This window comes from Bufo bufo, chromosome 4 (genome assembly GCF_905171765.1).
Source record: "Bufo bufo chromosome 4, aBufBuf1.1, whole genome shotgun sequence".
Classification (NCBI taxonomy): domain Eukaryota; kingdom Metazoa; phylum Chordata; class Amphibia; order Anura; family Bufonidae; genus Bufo; species Bufo bufo.
The window spans coordinates 225979945-226002517 of record NC_053392.1 but is presented as its reverse complement, the minus strand read 5'-3'; the positions used below and the strand labels follow the sequence as shown (position 1 = coordinate 226002517).

The window sequence follows — 22573 nt, the reverse complement described above, 5'->3', positions numbered from 1 at the left end:
TGGCCAGTGCGGCCCCCCCCCCCTTCCTCCCTCTATTGTAATAATTCGTTGGTGGCACAGTGTGCGCCCCCCCCCTTCCTCCCTCTATTGTAATAAATCGTTGGTGGCACAGTGTGCGCCCCCCCTTCCTCCCTCTATTGTAATAAATCGTTGGTGGCACAGTGTGCGCCCCCCATCGGCCCCCCCTCCCTCTATAGCATTAACAACATTGGTGGCCAGTGTGCGGCCTCCCATCTCCCCCCCCCGATCATTGGTGGCAGTGGGTTACTAGCAATAGTACAATAGTAAAAGATTCATACTTACCTGGGAGCTGCGATGTTCGTGTCCGGCCAGGAGCTCCTCCTACTGGTAAGTGACAGTTCATTTAGCAATGCGCCGCACAGACCCTGTCACTTACCAGTAGGTGGAGCTCCCGGCCGGACACGAACATTGCAGCAGCCACCAGCAGGTAAGTATGAATCTTCTACTATTGTACTATTGCTAAGTAACCATGGCAACCAGGACTGTAGTAGCGTCCTGGTTGCCATGGTTACCGATCGGAGCCCCATCGATTAAACTGGGACTCCGATCGGAGCTCCGCTGCCACCAATAATGGGGGGGGGGGGAGATGGGAGGCGCACACTGTGCCACCAACGAATTATTACAATAGAGGGAGGGAGGGGGGGGGGGGCGCACACTGTGCCACTAACGAATAATTACAATAGAGGGAGGGAAAGGGGGGGGCGCACACTGTGCCACCAACGAATAATTACAATAGAGGGATATGATAGTACAATTAACCCATTCACTGGCCACCAATGTTGTTAATGCTATAGAGGGAGGGGGGGCCGATGGGGGGCGCACACTGTGCCACCATCGAATTATTACAATAGAGGGAGGGAGGGGGGGGGGCGCACACTGTGCCACCAACGAATAATTACAATAGAGGGAGGGGGGGGGCCGCACTGGCCACCAACCTATTATTACAATAGAGGGGGGGGGGCCGCACTGGCCACCAATGATATTCAAACTGGGGAGGGGGGGAGGGTCTGCCCCCTGCTGCCTGGCAGCCCTGATCTCTTACAGGGGGATATGATAGTACAATTAACCCATTCAGGTGCCGCACCTGAAGGGGTTAATTGTGCTGATCACGGCCCCCTGTAAGAGATCGGGTGCTGCCAGGCAGCAGGGGGCAGTCTTGTACACAGTTTGTAGTGTATTCTAACTAGAAGCGTCCCCATCACCATGGGAACGCTTCTGTGTTAGAATATACTGTCGGTTCTGAGTTTTCACAAAGTGAAAACTCAGCTATGAAAAAGCTTTTATGCAGACGGATCTTCGGATCCGTCTGTATAAAAAGTAACCTACGGCCACGGATCACAGACACGGATGCCAATCTTGTGTGCATCCGTGTTCTTTCACGGACCCATTGACTTGAATGGGTCCGTGAACCGTTGGCCGTGAAAAAAATAGGACAGGTCATATTTTTTTCACGGCCAGGAAACACGGATCTCGGATGCGGCTGCAAAACGGTGCATTTTCCGTTTTTTCCATGGACCCATTGAAAGTCATGGGGTCCGCGAAAAAAGACGGAAAATGGCACAACGGCCACGGGTGCACACAACGGTCGTGTGAAAGAGGCCTAAGTCAAAGCATTTTAAAGTTATCACCACTTAAAGTGACACTGGTCAGATTTGCAAAAAATGGCCTGGTCCTTAAGGTGAAAATGAGCCAGGTCCCTAAGGATTTAAAGAGCTCATCCTGCAAAAAAACAAGGCCTCATACAGCTACATAAAAAGAAAAATAAATACATTTATTGCTCTCGGAAGACAGAGATGAAACGCCAAAAAAAAAAAAACAATTGCACATGCTCAAAACCAAAATAACCAATGTCTATGGGGAAAATGTATCTTATAATTTTCTTTGCCTTAAAAGCCTCACTAACATTTAAAAAAAACTTTTTTGATCGGAGATAGGCTCCAAGTATTGTGTCTGCCTCGATTCTGTACTCGGGAGCACGGACAGAGAGCTATATATCCTCTCGATTGGTAGGGCTCTCAGCACTCAAAACTTTTGATATGTCTCTATGACATTTATTTTACCTACATGGCGCCGACATGTTCCGCATCACTTTGAAGACATACTGATAGGAAACATAACTGACAATGTCGGTAGAGTGTGGGAGGAAATGCACAAACACTGGGAGAACATACAAACTCCACGCAGATATTGTCATTGGTCAGATTTATGCCTAGGACCGCAGCTCTGCAAGGGACCAGTGCTAACCATTAAGCCACTGTGCACATATCAAACGGTTAGTGATGTTTAAAAGTAGCTCCCTGGTATTGTAGTATTTAGATAAACAATATCCACACATTTACCCCGACCATTAACATTATCTTTTATAACGGTTTTGTGGCAAAAAAAATTTGGCTATACACCTGGAGCAAATTTTACCTGCCACTTACAGGCTATGGAACCTATGAGGACAATATTATTGTATTATGCTTATTTTAGGCTAAAAATCATTTTTACAATTGATCTTTATTTTAAAAAAATATATAAAACATTTGTCTTCTACAGCCTTCTGGTTTTAACTGATTATGCAGTTTTTATTGTTTCTCACTGAAATTTGTCAGAGAACACTTCAATCTTTAGCCCTCATCTTCACTGACAGCTCTTAAAGGGGTTGTGCAGGCTATTTATATTGATAACCTATGGTCAGGATAGGTCATCAATATCTGATTGGTGGGGGTCCAACACCCGGCAACCCTGCCTGTCAGCAGTTTGAAGAGGGGACAGAGTTCCATGCAAGCACAGCTTCCTCTTCATTACACTACGCGTTGTTTCCTCTGGAGTGGTGGCGTATTGTAATTACAAGTACTCACTCCATTCAAGTGAATGAAGTGATTATTACCTGTCATTACACTGCACCGCCGGAACGACGGGCAGTGTAAGAGGAAGCAGCACTTGCATGGAGAGCTGCCTCCTGTTCAAACAGCTGAATTGCAGGTGTCAGACCCCCGCTGGTTAGATATTGATGACCTATTCTGACCATAGGTTATCAATATAAATGGTCTTCACAACTAGTTTAATTATAATTTAGCTGAAATTAGTGTTTATGAGCTGCCAGGAAAGTAGAGCTATAGGTCATTGCAGCTCTGTGATGGATTTCAGTGAAAAGTACAGTAGAAAGAACAGTCTGCAGAATCACAGACAACCAAAAAGGTAATAGAAAACAACTACCAGTACTTGAATTTTTTTCATAACTATCAAATGGAAAAATGCTTTTTAGGCCAAAATAAGCACAATACAATGATAGAAAAATTGTCCCATAAGTGTCCATAGCCTTTAAACATGTTACGTATAGAGCATTGCTTAAATTTACACAGGACAAGACTGAAAAAGTTAGTTTTCTGCAACTGTGCATTTATGTCAAGTGCCAAGTTAAAGTTTGTTACGTATGTATAAAGTAAACAAAAACAAAAAAACACAGGATAAGAATATAATACAATAAATGTAAGCTTTACCTTGAACTTTCTGATGGTATCACACCCATTAAATCAAGGCCATCTTCTGTCAATGTTCCAGTCTATGATTTAAATTTTATCAATAAATTATATTTATAGAAATGTTACAGTATGTTCACCAATAACAATATGCAGCAGTAGAACAAAATAAATTACATTTTGGGTGGTTTCACAATACATATTTTTAGAAAAGCACTGCTTTTTATTTATTTTTTATTTTTATTAAGGCAAAAAATTAGCTCTCTTTCAAAAAAAAAAAAAAAAAAGAAAGAAAACTATGCCTCTAGTGCCACCTGTTGGAAGGCAAATATCCTACATATAAAAGGTCAACCCTTTAAAAAGGATTTGAGATGGGGGCGTGGTCTGCCACAGTGCTGCCAAGACGTGTTTCAGAGAACTCTCTGACTTATCCTTATAATTCTTGGCCATTGACGGATATCGGAGCTGCAGAACAGCCCAGCTGCCCAGTACCAGGGAGTACATACTATTTTCATCGATCTTAGACCGACTGGTCTGGAGATTTGCCTCCTCTACAACAGAGGCCTACGCGGCCAAGAAGCCTAACGGTCGCCCGCTGTGAAGCTCCATGCCTCGCGAGCCATCATCGCTTCCGGCCCTGAGACTGAAACACTATCCGAACCAAGAGCTGAGTGTCCCGGTAAGAGAAGTGCTCTCCCCGGACTTTTATTGCACTGTACCTAGAGCCCAGATCTAAAGCCGAGTTCCACCGAGTTCTGTCAGTCCCCGGTGACCGTCCTGTTTCGCGGCACAGCATGCTGACCTGCTCGGCGACACATCGTGAGTGCCTCCTTGCCCTAGCAATCAGCGATACCTCTAACCACTAACATGGTGGAACACCAGCTAAGACACACAACTCACCAGAGGACCGGTCTCTCCAGTTATATCTATACCGGATCCTCCCTGGTGGTTCTGGTCCCGCAGCCTGCTCTTTAAACTGCTGTGCGTGTTGTTGGCGCTTCTGTACTTTATTGCGAACATTTCTCTGCATAACATAAAAGGATCTGACTCCTACCCCCCTCCTCTATGTAAGAGCACTGCTCCAATTTTCTGGATTGTTCTAATGATCTAAATAACTGCCACTGTGTTTAAGGTGCAACATCACTAACTTCAGGACTCTGTCCAAATTTTTCTGTAGCTTTAATGCGCTATAATTTCCACTCTCCGAGTGCTTAATACGTGTCTCTGATGTAAACAGTATTCAAGGTTCCCAGGAGACCTAAAGCCTATTTCCTTGTGACAAAATGGTCAAAATTGGGCAAGCTGCCTCTAAAGACTCAGAAAAATGGACAAATACATCTAACTCCAACCACCGATTCAGAGAATGTCTACACCATCCAATAGATGTTCTTCCTCTGGCTCACGCTGACACTGGAGAAGAATCAGATAGTGAGATGGATGTACTTTCCCATCAAGACTCTCTTCCAATCTCTCGCTCCTTCTTACAAAAATCTCTCGACAAAGCTATGGCCAAAGCCTTGGACCCCTTTCTAAGGACTTACAAGATATAATGCAAGATGTGAAACATAGAGTAACAAGAGTTGAGCAACTGGAAATGGCAAATGCAGTTATATGAAGTTATAGTTCAGCTGTCACGGCTAATTTGTCGTCCTGCCAAAATTACCTCAATGCGGCCTTTGAAGCTATTGAAGACCAGGAGAACAGAAGCCGCAGAAACAACCTGCAAATAAAAGACCTTCCAGAATCTATTCTACCAACAGCTCTTCACTCGACAGTTCTGCAAATCTTCCACTCTATCTTAGGAGACTCCTATGCAAATGATATTATAATAGAAAGAATCCACAGAGCGCTGCTGAGGAAACCTAAAGAGTTTGAACCGCCACGAGATGTCATATGCCGCCTCCTCAATTACAGCGTGAAGGAAGAGATTCTGCGTCTCACTAGATCATCTACATCTTTTTTCCAGGACTTATCTCCATAAACAATATAAAAAAGAAGAGCCCTCAAGCCATTAACAGAAGCTCTTAGATCTAAGGGCATCCAATACAGCTGGAAATTCCCATTCGGACTCATGTTCGCATCGGGTAATAAAAGATTCCTAGTCTGGTCAGTCACAGACCTTCTAAAAGTATACACGACCTTGGATCTACCAGACCTGCAGATTCCTGATTAGGCAGTGATGAAGGACCTGGCAAATTTACCACATCTCCAACCACCAACCCCATGGGAAGAAGTCATGCACAGGTGATCTGCAAAATCCAGGAGAAAGGGAGGAAGACTGACACCGAAAGGCATCATTACATATAACACCTGAACTGATAGGTCGGTAACAGGGACATCTTTCTCACTATCAGTACCTTGATACTAATTGGTACTGTAACCTATATGAATATCTATAGGGGCTTTATGTTTCCACTTCTCCCTCTCTCTACTTCTATCTATATTCAATTCTGCTCTCTTGCAAACTATTTTCCCTCTAAAAGATCTATCTTCTTATTCTTTTTCTAGAATAGGCCTGAGCCTGCCTTCCCTACCCAAACACATGTTACCGGTGATGTTCTCATACTGGGTCCCAGTAGCAACATGACTTTTTCCCCTATAAATACCAACTTAAAACAGGGGTATGAAGTATAGACACTACCAAATGTCCCTCTCCTATTTGCTCTTTTTTTCACTTTGCTAACTTTCTTTCTCTATTGTGGGGATTTGCTCTGGTAGTTAGGACTAGCGGATGCAGTATAGAGGCAGTACACAGTTCTTGAATCAAACAGCGGTGTTTATTCACACATTGGTGTATAACAAAATGCAGATAAGGTGTATCACAAAACGCAGGTGGCTTGGTGTTTGTTCACACAAGTTTATAAACAATAAAAGTCACCTTTTCTCCTGGGTGTTAATTCACACCCTGTTAGCCATTCAGCCTCATCAAGTCCATAGGTGGCCTGTTCATCATTAGAGGGGCTTGAGTCCTCCAGCCCGGCTAAACCTCAAATCCGTGCTGCCCTCAGTTCACAGCACACAGACTCCTGAGCTCCACTGTCAGAGGGAGGTAAATCCTGGCAGTGCTGGCTGGTTTTTATGCCTGGCAAAACCTGGCCTGGAACATGGGGAGTAGTCACCCACCCAGCACTTTGACTACTCCCAGTAAGAGCCATCCCGGATCAGCTATAACAGCCATGCTAAATCTTTAGGTGTCAATTAGCAATAGCTGCTGTTGACACATAAAATACCGGCTCTTACTTCACCGAGGCCAGGAACTTCGGTGACACATGGAATCATCGTGGATGGAAGCTAGGTACCTTCTTACATTATACATAATTATTATTCTTCCATCAGCTGATCAACGTGAACATTCTTGAGGCTGATCCAGCACATACTTCTCCACTTTATAAGCTCTCCCGCTATCTCTAAATTTCCACTACTCCCTTGTAGCACTACCATTTACTTCTTTAGATATCTGTAATATTTTCTACCCTTTATTTTTACTCCTACTTACAATGTCATACATACGCACTTAGTTGGGTCTCTACAGCCATGGCATCTGTTATATTGCTGTCAATGGCTGTACCTTCCTATAGAGCTCTTGCAAAGCACCTGATTCACCTATTTGTGTTGGGCTACACCACCCTAACCTTTCCTTTTCCCCTCTATCCTCGCTCTTCCCTCCCCCCTTCAACTCTGCGGGCCACTGATAATAATATGGCTAATCAGCTAATGGCTCCTTTTCCTAGATATACAAATGACATGACTTAATATCGTCTCCTACAATGTGAGAGGCTTAAATTCTCCATCTAATAGAGGTCAGGTGATTTATTTTCTTAAAAAGAATAAAGCAGATACTTGTTTGATACAGGAAACGCAGTTTAGGAAAACCAACATTACCACTATGAACAGACTTAATTTTTCCACATGGTATGATACAGGATCAGACAGTGGCACCTCAAAGTGCGTAAGCATAGGAATTAGCAAACATATTTCCTTTTCATTGGTTGATAAATGTGTCGATACCGAGGACCGCTACCTCTTTATTAAAAGGGAAAATAGGTAACACTATGATCACAATTGGAAATGTCTATGCCCCCAACAAGGATCAAGTCCCTTGGCTTATTAAGGTCTTGAAGATATTCTCTTGCTTCTCAGAGGGGACCTTTGACTTGGGAGGTGACCTTAATGTGGTTCTGAACTCACTCAGACACGTCTAATGGAAAATCGACCCATCAATTTAGGACCTTAGGGAAATAAAAACAGTTACTTTACTTCTTACAACTAGCTGACTCGTGGCGTGCCTTGCACCCCTCAGTTAGGGATTTCACACATTAGGCTACTTTCACACTAGCGTTCAGAGCGGATCCGTCTGATGTTTCATCAGACGGATCCGCTCCTATAATGCAGACGTTTGCATCCGTTCAGAACGGATCCGTCTGCATTATAACTTAGAAAAATTTCTAAGTGTGAAAGTAGCCTGAACGGATCCGTCCAGACTTTACTTTGAAAGTCAATGGGGGACGGATCCGCTTAAAGATTGAGCCATATGGTGTCATCTTCAAGCGGATCCGTCCCCATTGACTTCCATTATAAGTCTGGACAGATCCGCTCGCCTCCGCACGGCCAGGCGGACACCCGAACGCTGCAAGCAGCGTTCAGGTGTCTGCTCACTGAGCGGAGCGGAGGCTGAACGCTGGCAGACTGATGCATTCTCAGCGGATCCGCCTCCACTGAGAATGCATCAGGGCTGGACGGCTGCGTTCGGTGCCGCTTGTGAGCCCCTTCAAACGGAGCTCACGAGGGACACCTGAACGCAGGTGTGAAAGTAGCCTTACTCGGCCCCACACAATTCCTATCAACGGATAGATTATATATTTATCCCCATTAACCATATTCAACATTGCCACTCCTCTGATATTAAAACACAAGTCCTTTCAGATCACTCACTTGTGGAACTAATTTACACCACTACCCCCACCTCCTTCTAGATGCTGGAGACTAAATGACCTTCTTAAACCCCCCAAAATGTCCAAAAAATAAAGCGACACCTAAAGGAATTCTTTAAAACGAATGATAATGGGGAGGTCTCACTGCAGACACTTTGGGAGGCACACAAATCGCATTTCAGAGGAGAATTCATATCTCTCTCTGCATATGTACTGTGGGGATTCGCTCTGGTAGGCAGATTAGTGGATGCAGTACAGAGGCAAAAACAAAGTCTTTGACTTAAACAGTGCAGTGTTCATTCACACAAACAAAAATGACAGTTCGTCGTCTTGGTGTTCATTCACACCATGGCAAGTCCACAAAACAAAAAGCATTCACCTTGTCAGCGGTTTTGGCAGTAGCAGTCCCCAACAGGCTTTAGGGCCTGCTTTCCAGCAATGCAGCTCTCAGCCCTTTAGTACGGGACACACAACATGCAGATCCCAAACCACAGAGACTCCACAGATTCACTGTCAAATGGAGGATAATCCACACCCAGCTAAGACTGTTGGCTCGGTTTTATCCATAACCAAAACCCAGCCTGGAACGTGGGGAACAGCCACCCACCCTGCACTTTGGCTGCTCCAAGTAAGAGCCGGCCCGGATTGGCTTTACAGCCACACTAAATAACCAGCAGTGTCAGTCATGGAACCTTGGTGACACATATCTTCCATCAATGACGGCCCCTTGCGCTTTCCTACAGTACATAAATAAAAGACTAAGAAAATATCAGATTTACAACAGGAAATCTCACAATTGGAGTGTCTGCACAGGAGATCCTTATTAGCTTTACATCTAACAGAATTAACATCCCTCCGAGATGAGCTTAAAAATAGTCTTAATCTTCGCTCAGCCAAAGCTTACCTGTATGCAAAATATAAACATTACGCTCATTGCGATAAGCAAACCAGATTTATGCTGGCTCAGATTAAAAATAGGAAAAACAAATCATTCATCGCTAGCCTCAAAAGCTCCTCGGGCACTTTACTACACAAAACAGAGGATATTGCACAAGAATTCAGCGACTTTTATAAACAGCTGTATAATTTACAAAATGTCTCAGGGGTCTATCGATACCAAGACTAAAAAAGAAATGATAGATAATTTCCTCTCCACATTATCGCTCCTCCAAGTAACAGAGGCTTAATCCCCAAAACTCTGTTCCACTATATCCATTCAAGAAATGAAAGAAGCAATTGCCACTACACCTAAAAATTTATGTCCTGGCCCAGACGGACTGTCCCCATTCTACTACGATACTTGTTCAGAGACTCTGCTTCCGTACCTTAAGAAGTTATATAATGCTGCACTAACTGGTACTCCCTTTCATAAACAAACTTTAATGGCCCAAATCTCTATTATCCATAAGGATGGGAAGGACCCTACTCTATGTGGCAACTATCGGCCCATCTCCTTGCTTAACGTGGACCTTAAAGAGGACCTTTCACCGATTATTACACTATGAACTAACTATACAGACATGTAGAGTGGCGCCCGGGGATCTCACTGCACTTACTATTATACCCGGGCGCCGCTCCGTTCTCCTGCTTTGTCCTCCGGTATCTCCGTTCACTAAGTTATGGTAGGCGGAGTCTGCCCTTGTTCTTCTGTAGCGCTGGCCAATCGCATTGCAGAGCTCAAAGCCTGGGAGAAAATAACCTCCCAGGCTGTGAGCTCTGCGCTGCAATTGGCCAGCGCTAGAGCAGAACAAGGCAGACTCCGCCTACCATAACTTAGTGACTGGAATCTCCGCCTACTATAACTTAGTGAGCGGAGATACCGGAGGGCATAACGGGAGAACGGAGCGGCGCCCAGGGATAATAGTAAGTGCAGTGAGATCCCCGGGCGCCGCTCTACATGTCTGTATAGTTAGTTCATAGTGTAATAATCGGTGAAAGGTCCTCTTTAAACTATTTGCAAAAATATTGGCCCATAGATTACAAACCTCCCTTCCATCTCTGATTTCACCCGAACAGGTTGGGTTTGTACCTGGCAGGGAAGGTAAGGACAACATTAACAGAGTATTGCAACTTATCACATATGCTAAAACATTGGATAAACCATTATTACTGCTAAGTACAGATGCCGAAAAGGCTTTCGACTGGGTAGACTGGTCCTCTCTAGCAGCCTTCAGTATTCCACTCACCTTCATTGAAGGTATTTTTTCCATGTACAAAGACCCTACCGCTAGAGTAATGGTGAATGATGTGCTGTCGCCTGTATTCCCTGCTCTTTGTGCTAACTATGGAGACCTTGTTGCAGAAAATAAGACAGGACAACCGCATATTATGGATTAGCTGTGGAGGAAGGGAACATAAGGCTGCAGTATATGCTGATGATCTATTGCTGATGATCCTTCCAACTCACTTCCAATAATATAGCTCTTATATTCAATGATTTTGGTACTGTATCTAATTTCAAGGTAAACATGAGTAAGTCTCAAGTTTTAAATGTATCCCTCCCTAAACGTCAGTCTTCTCCACTAGCTAGTATTTCGCCTTTTGACTGGTCCCAATCCTCCATCAAATTTCTGGGGATAAAAATCTCCTCTGAGATTGCCCAACTATATAAAAATAATTTCCTAACCCTATTACAGGAGATATCCAAAATCTTAGCCTCATGGCCAACCCCGTACATTTCTTGGTTTGACTGAAAAAATCTAGCAAAATGCCTCATATGGCCAAATATTACCTATATACTTCAAGCTCTACCCATATATATTCCCAACATCTTTTACACCAAGCTGAACAGGATTTTCTCCAAATACATATGGAATTTCAAGAAACCGAGAATTAAACACTCCACACTTCAATTCCCTCGATGGTTTGGTGGAATTGATTTACCAGCCCCACAAACATATGTACGAGCCGTCCACCTGAATAGGATAGTGGATTGGGTTAGGAGGCCCACACATAAGCTTTGGGTCCCTATGAGGCACATTGTATTCTCTAGTCAAAATGCCTCAACACCAAGTGCAATACAGAACCCAGAACCCAGAACCCTTTTATATCCAAAACCAGATGAATATGGAATATTAAGGAAGTCTGAGTATTGTGCTCCCCTTTCCCTTCCCCACTACTACAAGTAAGAGACATAAAATGTAGCTCAGATATTGATTACAACAACACTATACCTAAAGAGATTAAACTAAATAACTCCACCATTAACACTTTAATAACTGCTGGCACAATCCCCACTCTGGCATCACTCTCTGAACAAAATGTGCTGCCCATCCTTGCCAACCACTAATTTACAACAAATTTACCTCATCCTTTAAACAACTAATATAGGCAAATAACCTACATAGATCGGGATTATGGGATTGAACTTCCCCTTATTGCCTGAGATCTGCTTGCTACATCTTTTCCCAGATAAGATCCCCAACCACTCAGGTTGGCAAGAGACCTTTTAGCAGTCGCTAGAATACTGATTCCTACACATTGGAATCAGACTCAGTGGACAGAGAAAAGTAGATTCATTGTATCATTTAGAAGAGCTAGCTAGCTGGGAGACTAGATCACATGCTTCATTTCAGACTACCTGGTCCCCCTGGACTAAATACAGACGCTTCTCTACATGACAGGATGTTCTGTAAAACCCCAATGAATTGCGAGACGCTCACTTGTACATATCTCTCTCCTTCTCCTTCACTTGTCTCTATGCCACTCACACATATCTCATACATATCTTTTCTCTGAATCACACAAAGAAGAGATGGAATAAATGACCATTGCAAAGAAAGGATAACAACTAGTTGGGCTCCACCCTACCTCCCCTCCCGCCCTCTTTTCCTGATCTTTCCCTCCTTTTGCTAGTTCATTTATGCATTGACAATTCAATTTTAGAGATGAATTTACAGTCCAATTTCGTGAGACTATTGATAGAGATGTGGATATCATTCTTGATTAAGTAAGATGGCCCCAATATCCTCCAGCTCTCAGCTAACGCCCTATTCACTTAATTTCCAAGTGGACCCTCCTCCCTGATGTGTTATATATGACATATGCTGTACTGCTGTTAGGGTGAAGCCATTACAATATGGCGCTTGCACTTAGATGTTTACATAGTTTGCATACCAGAGTTAGTAAAACAATGCACAATGCACATATGCCAAGTGTTATCTCGTTTCTTGTTTTGGTATTCTAGCCAATGTAACAATGCCATGAGCCTCAGGGGGAATGCCCCCTCTGATGTACATATATACTGATTAACTTCCTGTAATAAATAAGAAACTGTTTTGACCCTTGCCTGGTGTCAGTGTGGGTTCTTCCATGCATGTAAAATCCTAGGATCAGAACAATTTGGAGCAGTAGAGCAAACATAATTAGCCCTGATTGAGGGCATCTTCAACATTATTATGCTGATCATCCCTGACCTGTTACAGAGTGACATGTTATTATTCTAGAGTTGTCTTGACAATGTTGTCCGATTTCTTTCAAGGCCTCTGTACCTTTTGACCTGCAGTTACATGACTTATAAGAATGTCTGTATTGATGTTGATGTTCCCTTTTAGTATAATAATAAAAATTTTGAAAAGAAAAGAAAAAGGCTTTGAGATATAACTATAGCCAAGACGGTACCTCATTTGTGATTTTCTCTCATCAGAGCAACTAACTTAGCTGGGCGAGAGGCCTTTGTTGGTGGTTTGGTGGGTGCTATTCCTCCTTGTGGAGAGTGCCTAGCCGATGTAATAGGTCGTATAGGCCAAGCAAAGTTCCTTTTGGGGAAAAGGTATGCAAATTGGCAAACTGTACTACCTGATTGAAGATTTTTTTTGGAGCCAAAAAACGCTACTGCTAGATATGTTAGGGTAAATTGCCCTACAAACCATGCATTTTCTGGTAGTGGTGTTTTAAAACAATTTTCTTGTGTGTTTTGCTGCCCATGGCTTTTTTTTTTTTGCAGTTCTCAGTATGCTCTGAATGTGGATTTTTTCTAAACTTATAGGAAAACCATGTACTTTGAAATGATAATTTAAACTATATTGAACTAAGTGTACCTTAATGAAAAATACGTAACTTTTATTTTTTCTCTTGTTAAAATAAGTGAGACAGTATTCTTAAGAATCTTCTGTACGTATTTCTGTTGTTTATAGGGGGGCTCCTTTGCAATTGGCCCTGTTATCTTTTAGATAATTTGCGGTGGGGGTAGCTTGGCAGCTTTATCAACTGAGAAACAAGGCTCAGGGGAGTATAGAAGCGTAGTGACATCAGATAACAAATTTAAAATCATTAACCTTTCATCTTATGAAGTCACTGAGAACATTTCACTTTTAAATGAAGGACTATCCTATGTTCCTACTGTCCATTATGATTGCTTTGAATGAAGCTAAGATATTGCCCTCTTTATACGTAAACTTTTGTGGTACAAACACTTCCGTCTACAGGATAGAAAAAAGTGTGATGAACTAAATATAAATGTATGCGATCTAGTGGCAACTAGAACCTTAGTGGAGCTGATAGAAGAAGGAGAAAGCGATACAGCAGAGGGTCCCTTCACCACACTGAAGCTAAAAAGTACCCAAATGCCACCCCCTCTCCCTGATTCACATATATCTATCTTCCACAAACTAGTCTCCAGAGATTTAGAACAGATCAGTCCGAAAATAAAAGGTGAAAATAATTTGAGCAGGGAAGAATATTTCTCCTTAAAAAAGCTTGAACGTAACCGGAATGTGGTAATAAAGCCCTCAGACAAGGGGGGCAACATAGTCCTAATGGACCATAGGACATCTAAAAGAATGTCCTTGGACATTCTAGATGACAAACAGTCATATTGAATTTTACCAAATGATCCGGGTACAGGCTTCCTTCAGAAACCAAAAAAATCCTGATGGATGGACTTAAATGTAAACTGATTGATCAGTCAGAATATGACTTCCTACTGCCTCAAAACCCGATTACAGACATATTTTACTCCCTTACCCAAAATACATAAGGGCACAATGCCTTTGAAGGGACGTTCTATTGTGTCGGGGGTAGGGAGTCTAGGGCAAAATGTAGGCATTTATGTTGACAAATTGATCCGACCATTTGTGGAAGCTCTCCCGTCATACATATGAGACACAGCCAATCTACTTCTGCGGCTCAATGGCGTATGTATAGACAAGATGACTATCCTTGCTTCCATAGATGTGGAAGCTCTCTATAGCTCAATCCACCACCATCTAGGCCTAAGGGCTGTGGAGAGCTATCTATCCACTCGAGACACAAGACTAGTATAACACAATGCATTTGTACTGGATATTCTGAATTTTAATCTAACCAGAAACTATTTTATTTTCAATGACCGCTATTACCACCAGCTCATGGTACCGCAATGGGCAGTCCCTGTGCACGATCTTACGCAAATTCACTCCTGGGCTGGTGGGAGGCCAATTACATCTGGTCAGAACATCTTAATGAGTGGCATGAAAATATAGTTCTATGGCTCATATTTATTGATGATGTCTTTTTACTATGGAAGGGGACAGAACATTCTTTCACGGACTGTGGGAAAATTATTAACAATAACAACGTAGGACTTAGATTCACCTCGGTATGTGACTCTAGGTCTCTCTCCTTTCTGGATGTACTGATTGAAAGAGGTCCTGACAGTATTATCATGACGTCAGTTTATCGCAAAACAACTGCGACTAACAGCCTACTTCGTTGGGAGAGCGCACACCCTTACTCATTGTGCAGAGGTATACCCAAAGGTCAGTACCTCAGCTTACGTCGTAACTGCTCTAGCATGAGTAAATTCAAAATGCAGGCCAATGACCTAAGAACCAGATTCAGGGATAGGGGTTATCCCAATGGGATCCTCAGATCTTCGTTTGAAGCGGCCTGCACAGCTACAGTAACAGGGAATCGCTTCTGGTCCCCAAGAAAATGGACACTGCAACATCATCTATTAGTAAGATTAGAATCATTGGTACATACGATAATGCACACCTGCAAATCAGAAACACTTATGAAATACTGGGATATCCTATGTGCTGATCCAGACCTTGAAGAGGTGATTGGACCGCACCCTCAGATCACTTACAGAAAGGGGCGGAGTCTAAGAGATAGTCTTATGAATAGCCACTTCCAACCCCCACAAAATACGGGGAACTGGCTGTCTAGAAGACCATTAGGAATGCTCAAATGTGGGAAATGCGTAGCCTGTGGCCAGGTTAACACTACCAAAAAAAAATTAAGAGCTCCCACACAGGAATTGAATAGGAGATCCGTAACTTTATAAACTGTCTAACAATGGGAGTAGTATACCTGGCCCAGTGCAGCTGCTCTCTAGACTATGTAGGGAAAACAAAGAGGGAGCTTAGATGTTGCATGAGAGACCACTTCAATGACATTTCCAATGAAAAGGATACCCCAGTGCCAAGACACGTAACCCAAGTACATGGGGGTGACGCATACTGTTTGAAATTTGTAGGCATCCAACACATTCCTCAACCAAAAAAAGGAGGTGATTGGGATATTCAGGCTGAAATCTGTAACACCAAATGGACTGAATGAATACTTATCATTTAAGCCATTTTTACAATAGAAGACCTGTAACTAAAATGAGAGTAAGCATCTGACCAATAAGCTTGAACCATCAGGGAGGAAGAAAAAATAAATTCTTTGTCTACAGGTTAAGTCTGAATAGGCATCTAATGTGAACCAATCCACCCCTCTACAGTGTATACAGTGATCACCATCCAGTAATGGATGATGATCGGTGACATGGACATGCCCCGTATTACAGGATAAGATCTATGTTAATTATTTAGAAGACTAAATTATAAACATGGCCCCCCTCTCAGAAATAAATGAAATGAGGGGTTACTTAAACCACATCAAGATATAACGTTTTTAATGGCCTTCGCCCCCCTCCCCCCCTCCCTCCCCTTATAATTTATTTTGGGGGCGTCAGCTTATATTCACCATATGTAATAGACACGTCATGTGTCTATGACTGAGTGCACACATGACCATAAAACGTTCCCCCCTTCTGTAATCAGGCAGTAAGGATTTATAAATATACCCTAGCCTGTAACATTATACACAAGGGATGAATTGACCCCAAACAGGCAATAATGGTTTTTAAATATACCCTAGCCTGAACATATCATCCATTGGGGGTGAATGAGGTGCAAACTAAAGGATAAAGAAGTCATTAAAAACACTCCCTCTATTTTAGAATATTGTATTAATATATGAGCCAGATCTCCCAGTAGTCAAAAAGATGCAACATAGTATAGATCGCTTGTTACTGTATCAGCGGCATGTCAGCGCTGAAATAAACAGGAAGTGAGCGGCAAGGATCCCAGCCGGGGACGCGTCTCTAAATCCCCATGGAAACTACCCCATCCCCTAGCGTGTCACATCTAGAAGGCGGGAAGAGCGACGGGCAGGCTGAGGCAGATGAGCGCTGCACTGTCGGTCCTCCCCTGCTCCCCAAGGATTGGTGAACAATGATTTAGGGGGCGTGGCTCTGAAAATAAAAGGAGGCAAATTTAAGCACAAAGTTGCCACTGCCTTTCCAAACACAGAAGCGCTGCCACTGCACACACGCTCTGCACAGCACAAATTGTTCCCTGATGAGTCATTTAACGCGTTGGATGGTGCTTGTAGGTAGTAGAGAGGAGAGGGACTACTAGATCAGGCCCGATGTTCCAGCGGCTGGGGGTCGCTCTTTTCAGGGCGAGTGCTCCGACTACAGCCGGTCAGTCTTTCCCCGTTCTAGACTAGATGGTGAGGGACAGTAAAACTTGACTGATTTGAGCAGAGATTAGAGAGCACTCCAAGCAAACTGCAAGATGGCTAGAAGGTTGGAGGAGTGTTTAAACTAGGGACTGGGGGGGGGGGGGGGGGGGAATTACATTATAGGAGGGGAAGATAGTGCAGATAGAGACCGGGGCAAGGTAGTGGGAATGGTGGAAGAATGGAAGGAGGGACTAGAACAGTTCAGAAAGAAAGGTGTAGGGTATAAAAAAATACACATAAACCTCTCAAAAGTATGTATACTAATGCCAGAAACCTGACTAATAAAACTGGGGAACTGGAATTCGTGATGTGTGAGGAGGACTATTACATAGTGGGAATAACGGAAACATGGCTGGATGATAGCTATGACTGGGCAGTTAATGTACAAGGTTAAAGTCTGTTTAGAAAGGATCATAAAACCCAGAGAGGGGGGGGTATGCCTTTATGTAAAGTCCTGTCTAAAGCCCACACTCTGGGAATATATAAGTGAGGGACATGAACATGTGGAGTCACTGTGGGTAGAGATACATGGAGCTAAAAACAATAATAAATTACTAATAGGAGTTTATTATAAACCACCTAATATACCAGAGTCCACAGAAAATCTACTACTAAACGAGAGATAGACAAGGCGGCAAATCATAATGAGGTCATTATTATGGGGGACTTTAACTACCCAGATATAGACTGGGAAACTGAAACTTGTATATCTCATAAAGGAAACAGGTTCTTGGCAATAACCAAAGACAATTACCTCTCCCAACTGGTTCAGGACCCGACTAGAGGGACGGCCATACTGGACTTGTATTAACCAATAGGTCTGACAGAACAACAGACGTGCAGGTTGGGAAATAGTGACCATAAAGTAATAACCTTCCAATTATCATTCAAAAGAGCGTTTCTACAGGGAGGAACAAAAATACCAAACTTCAAAAAAGCCATAGGCCTAACTAACTGGGACAAAGTCCTTAAAAATAAAAATACAGCCACAAAATGGGATATCTTTAAAATCATCCTAAAATGTCATTGTGAGAGGTACATACTTAACCTTTTATTCCCATACAGTAACAAAAAGAAACCAATGTGGATAAATAGAACTATAAAGAAAGCAATAAAAAGACAAAAATAAAGCATATAAATCACTAAAACAGGAGGGTTGCACAGAATCACTGAAAAACTATAAGGAAAAAAATAGAACATGTAAAAAACTAATAAAAGCGGCCAAACTAGAAACCGAGGATTAATTGCCAAAGAGAGTAAAACTAACCCTAAAATGTTCTTCAATTATATAAATGTTAAAAAGTATAAATCTGAAGGTGTCGGTCCTTTAAAGAGTAATGAGGGGGGAGTCGCAGAGAGCGACGAGGAGAAAGTAAAGCTGTAAAATATTTTCTCTCCAATGTATTCACTGAGGAAAATAAACTGTCAGTTGAAATGCTGAATGTAAAAATAAATTCCCCATTAAAAGTGTCCTGTCTGACCCAGAAAGAAGTACAACAGCGACTTAAAAAGATTAAAATATACAAATCGCCAGGATCGGATGACATACACCCCCGTATCCTAAGGGAATTAATCAATGTCATAGCCAGACACTTATTTCTGATATTTGGGGGACTCTATACTGACAGGAAATGTCCCACAGGTTTGGCGCATAGCAAATGTGGTGCCAATATTCAAAAAGGGTCCAAAAACAGAGCCTGGAAACTATAGGCCGGTAACTTTAACATCTGTTGTGGGTAAACTGTTTGAAGGTTTTCTGAGAGATGCTATTTTAGAGCATCTCAACAGAAATAAGCAAATAACGCCATATCAGCATGGCTTCATGAGGGATCGGTCACGCCAAACTAATTTAATCAGTTTCTATGAGGAGGTAAGTTCTAGACTTGACAGCGGCAAATCAATGGATGTCATATAATTGGACTTCTCCAAAGCATTTGACACTGTACCACATAAAAGGTTAGTATCTAAAATGAGAATGCTCGGACTGGGAGAAAATGTCTGTATGTGGGTAAGTAACTGGCTGAGTGATAGAAAACAGAGGGTTGTTATTAACGGGTACACACTCAGATTGGGTCACTGTCACTAGTGGGGTACCTCAGGGGTCAGTATTGGGCCCTATTCTCTTCAATATATTTATTAATGATCTTGTAGAAGGCTTGCATAGTAAATCAATCAATATCAATTTTTGCAGATGACACTAAACTGGGTAAAGTAATTAATACTGAAGAGGACAGTATACTACTACAGAGGAATCTGGATAGATTGGAGGCTTGGGTAGATAAGTGGCAGAAGAGGTTTAACTCTGATAAATGTAAAGTTATGCACATGGGAAGGAATAATGCAAGTCACCCGTACATACTAAATGGTAAAACACTCGGTAACACTGACATGGAAAAGGATCTAGGAATTTTAATAAACAGAAAACTAAGCTGCAAAAACCAGTGTCAGGCAGCTGCTGCCATGGCCAATAGGATAATGGGTTGCATCAAAAGGGGCATAGATGCCCATGATAAGAACATAGTCCTACCACTTTACAAATCGCTAGTCAGACCACACATGGAGTACTGTGTACAGTTCTGGGCTTCTGTAAACAAGGCAGACATAGCAGAACTGGAGAAGGTCCAGAGGAGGGAAACTAAAGTAATAACTGGAATGGGGCAACTACAGTACCCTTAAAGATGATCAAAATTAGGGTTATTTACTTTAGAAAGAAGACGACTGAGGGGAGATCTAATTACTATGTATAAATATATTAGGGGTCAGTACAGAGATCTATCCCATCATCTATTTATCCCCAGGACTGTTACTGTGACGAGGGGACATCCTCTGCGTCTGGAGGAAAGAAGGTTTGTACACAAACATAGAAAAGGATTCTTTACGGTGAGAGCAGTGAGACTATGGAATTCTCTGCCTGAGGAGGTGGTGATGGTGAGAACAGTAAAGGAATTCAAGAGGGGCCTGGATGTATTTCTGGAGTGTAATAATATTACAGACTATAGCTACTAGAGAGGGGTCGTTGATCCAGGGAGTTATTCTGATTGCCCGATTGGAGTCGGGAAGGAATTTTTTATTTCCCTAAAATTGGGAAAATTGGCTTCTACCTCACAGGGTTTTTTTTTTTTCCTTCCTCTGGATCAACTTCCAGGATGACAGGCCGAACAGGATGGACAAATGTCTTTTTTCGGCCTTATGTACTATGTTACTATGTCACGTCATCCACCAGCGAGACTGAAATCTATGGCAGTTCATGCCTGGCATAGATTTCAGTTTAGGTACCAAGAATTTTGGGAGGCTATGTGCAAGTTTCAGGAGCAGAAGCACTGTCAGCACCAACCGTCTGTCCTTCACCTCTGGTAGACAATGGATTATTTTGGCAAGGGAAGGTGATGACATTGTGGACTGGATGACTTACTCATCAGCTCATTCACATCGGGATGATGTTGATTTTACCTTGGAGTTTGACTTGGGTGATAAGTAATTCAAACCACTGGATAAAATAGGGATATATGTGGTACTTATCTGGCTAAGATTTGTTAAATTTTATTACAAAACATTAAATTAGTGAGAAGGTATATATAACACATTTCTGTGGTGAACTGCCTTCTTCATCAGGTATCACAACTATCAGTGTCCTTGTGACATTTTAAATACCAGTAATGCTGAAGTGCAAATGTAACATTTCAACTCAAAAAGAATAAAGGAAAAAGTTACAAAAAGGGAGAGAAATGTGTCTTCAAACCTCACAATTATACAAATACGTTTCATAAAGATTGAGAAACAAATATGACAAAAACAAATTTATGGCAATTACTGTCTATTGACATACCGTGAGAAAAATAAACATAGGTGTTAGGTTGCCTTGGGTTATAAGGAAGATATTACAGATAGTTTTCCTGTTGATGAGTTGTATGAGAACAGTCAGCATTTGAACTGCCATTGGGAAGGGTTTTAGGCAGAGGAGGAGGACATGATGAATGAAAAGTATAGCTTTGTTATCAGTGATAATTAGGTGTGAGTAAACCGCTCTTCAGATCTAAGATCCAAAGTCAATTCGTTCCCCAACTTCGTTCTAATGCTGTACAGAGACCTGTCTCCGTACAGCATTAAAATGTATGTGCTCCGCGTAGGCAAACTTCAAGTCCGAAGTCTCTCGAGACTTTGTTTAAGAACTTCTTAAAACAGCAATCTTAAGTCGGTGATTCGCTCACCCCTAGTGATAATAGTGAAACTTGTAGCCATGGTAGTAGTGGCATTCAGGACAAATATGGAAGTGGGAATTATGATGGGTGGGGGGGCAAGGAGTCAATGGCACATCAAAGTCTGAGATAAGTATCAAGGAGGAAGGTGGCGGAGGTAATAAAAAAACAATGTATGGGCAAGACCTCCCAAAAAATCTTCCAGGGGAAGATATGCTTCTATTGTGGTCATCTCAGAAGCAGGTGCTGCCACTTCTGTTGTTGGAATATGATCAAACAAAAAACTGTCAGACCTAGAGCAAGCTTGTGTGGTAGCAGTTCTGTGTGGGTATCTCCCACGTGGTAATTGTTCACAACATTGCCAGTCAATAAAACCATCAATATGTACAAGCTCTGCAGGCACAGATCACAATGTGACCATTAAGGCCTCCTGCACACGAACGTATTTTTTTGCGGTCCGCAAAAACGGGTCCCGTTTTTCCGTGATCCGTGACCGTTTTTTCGTCCGTGGGTCTTCCTTGATTTTTGGAGGATCCACGGACATGAAAAAAAAGTCGTTTTGGTGTCCGCCTGGCCGTGCGGAGCCAAACTGATCCGTCCTGAATTACAATGCAAGTCAATGGGGACGGATCCGTTTGATGTTGACACAATATGGTGCAATTTCAAACGGATCCGTCCCCCATTGACTTTCAATGTTAAGTCAGGAGTTAATATACCATCGGATCTGAGTTTTCTCCAATCCGATGGTATATTTTAACTTGAAGCGTCCCCATCACCATGGGAACGCCTCTATGTTAGAATATACCGTCGGATTTGAGTTACATCGTGAAACTCAAATCCGACAGTATATTCTAACACAGAGGCGTTCCCATGGTGATGGGGACGCTTCAGGTTAGAATATACTAAAAGAACTGTGTACATGACTGCCCCCTGCTGCCTGGCAGGTGCTGCCAGGCAGCAGGGGGCAGACCCCCGCGCCCCCCCCCTGTAGTTAACTCATTGGTGGCCAGTGCGGCCGGCCCCCCCCTCCCCTGTAGTTAACTCATTGGTGGCCTGTGGGGCCCCCCCCTCCCCTGTAGTAACTCATTGGTGGCCAGTGCGGCCGGCCCCCTCCCTCCCCTGTAGTTAACTCATTGGTGGCCAGTGGGCCCCCCTCCCTCCCTCCCCTGTAGTTAACTCGTTG

At 42.8% G+C, this 22573-nt stretch overlaps 1 protein-coding gene across 2 annotated transcripts in view; it reads right to left on the bottom strand.

Annotated features, from left to right (window-relative positions):
* Nucleotides 1–22573, bottom strand: part of LOC120997963 (probable cation-transporting ATPase 13A5) — a 262081-nt gene that overhangs the window by 135407 nt on the left and 104101 nt on the right. For both annotated transcript variants that reach the window (XM_040428345.1, XM_040428346.1), the window contains exon 13: nucleotides 3510–3571. In XM_040428345.1, coding sequence (XP_040284279.1) covers nucleotides 3510–3571 — 62 coding nt within the window. The remainder of the gene's footprint in view (nucleotides 1–3509; nucleotides 3572–22573) is intronic.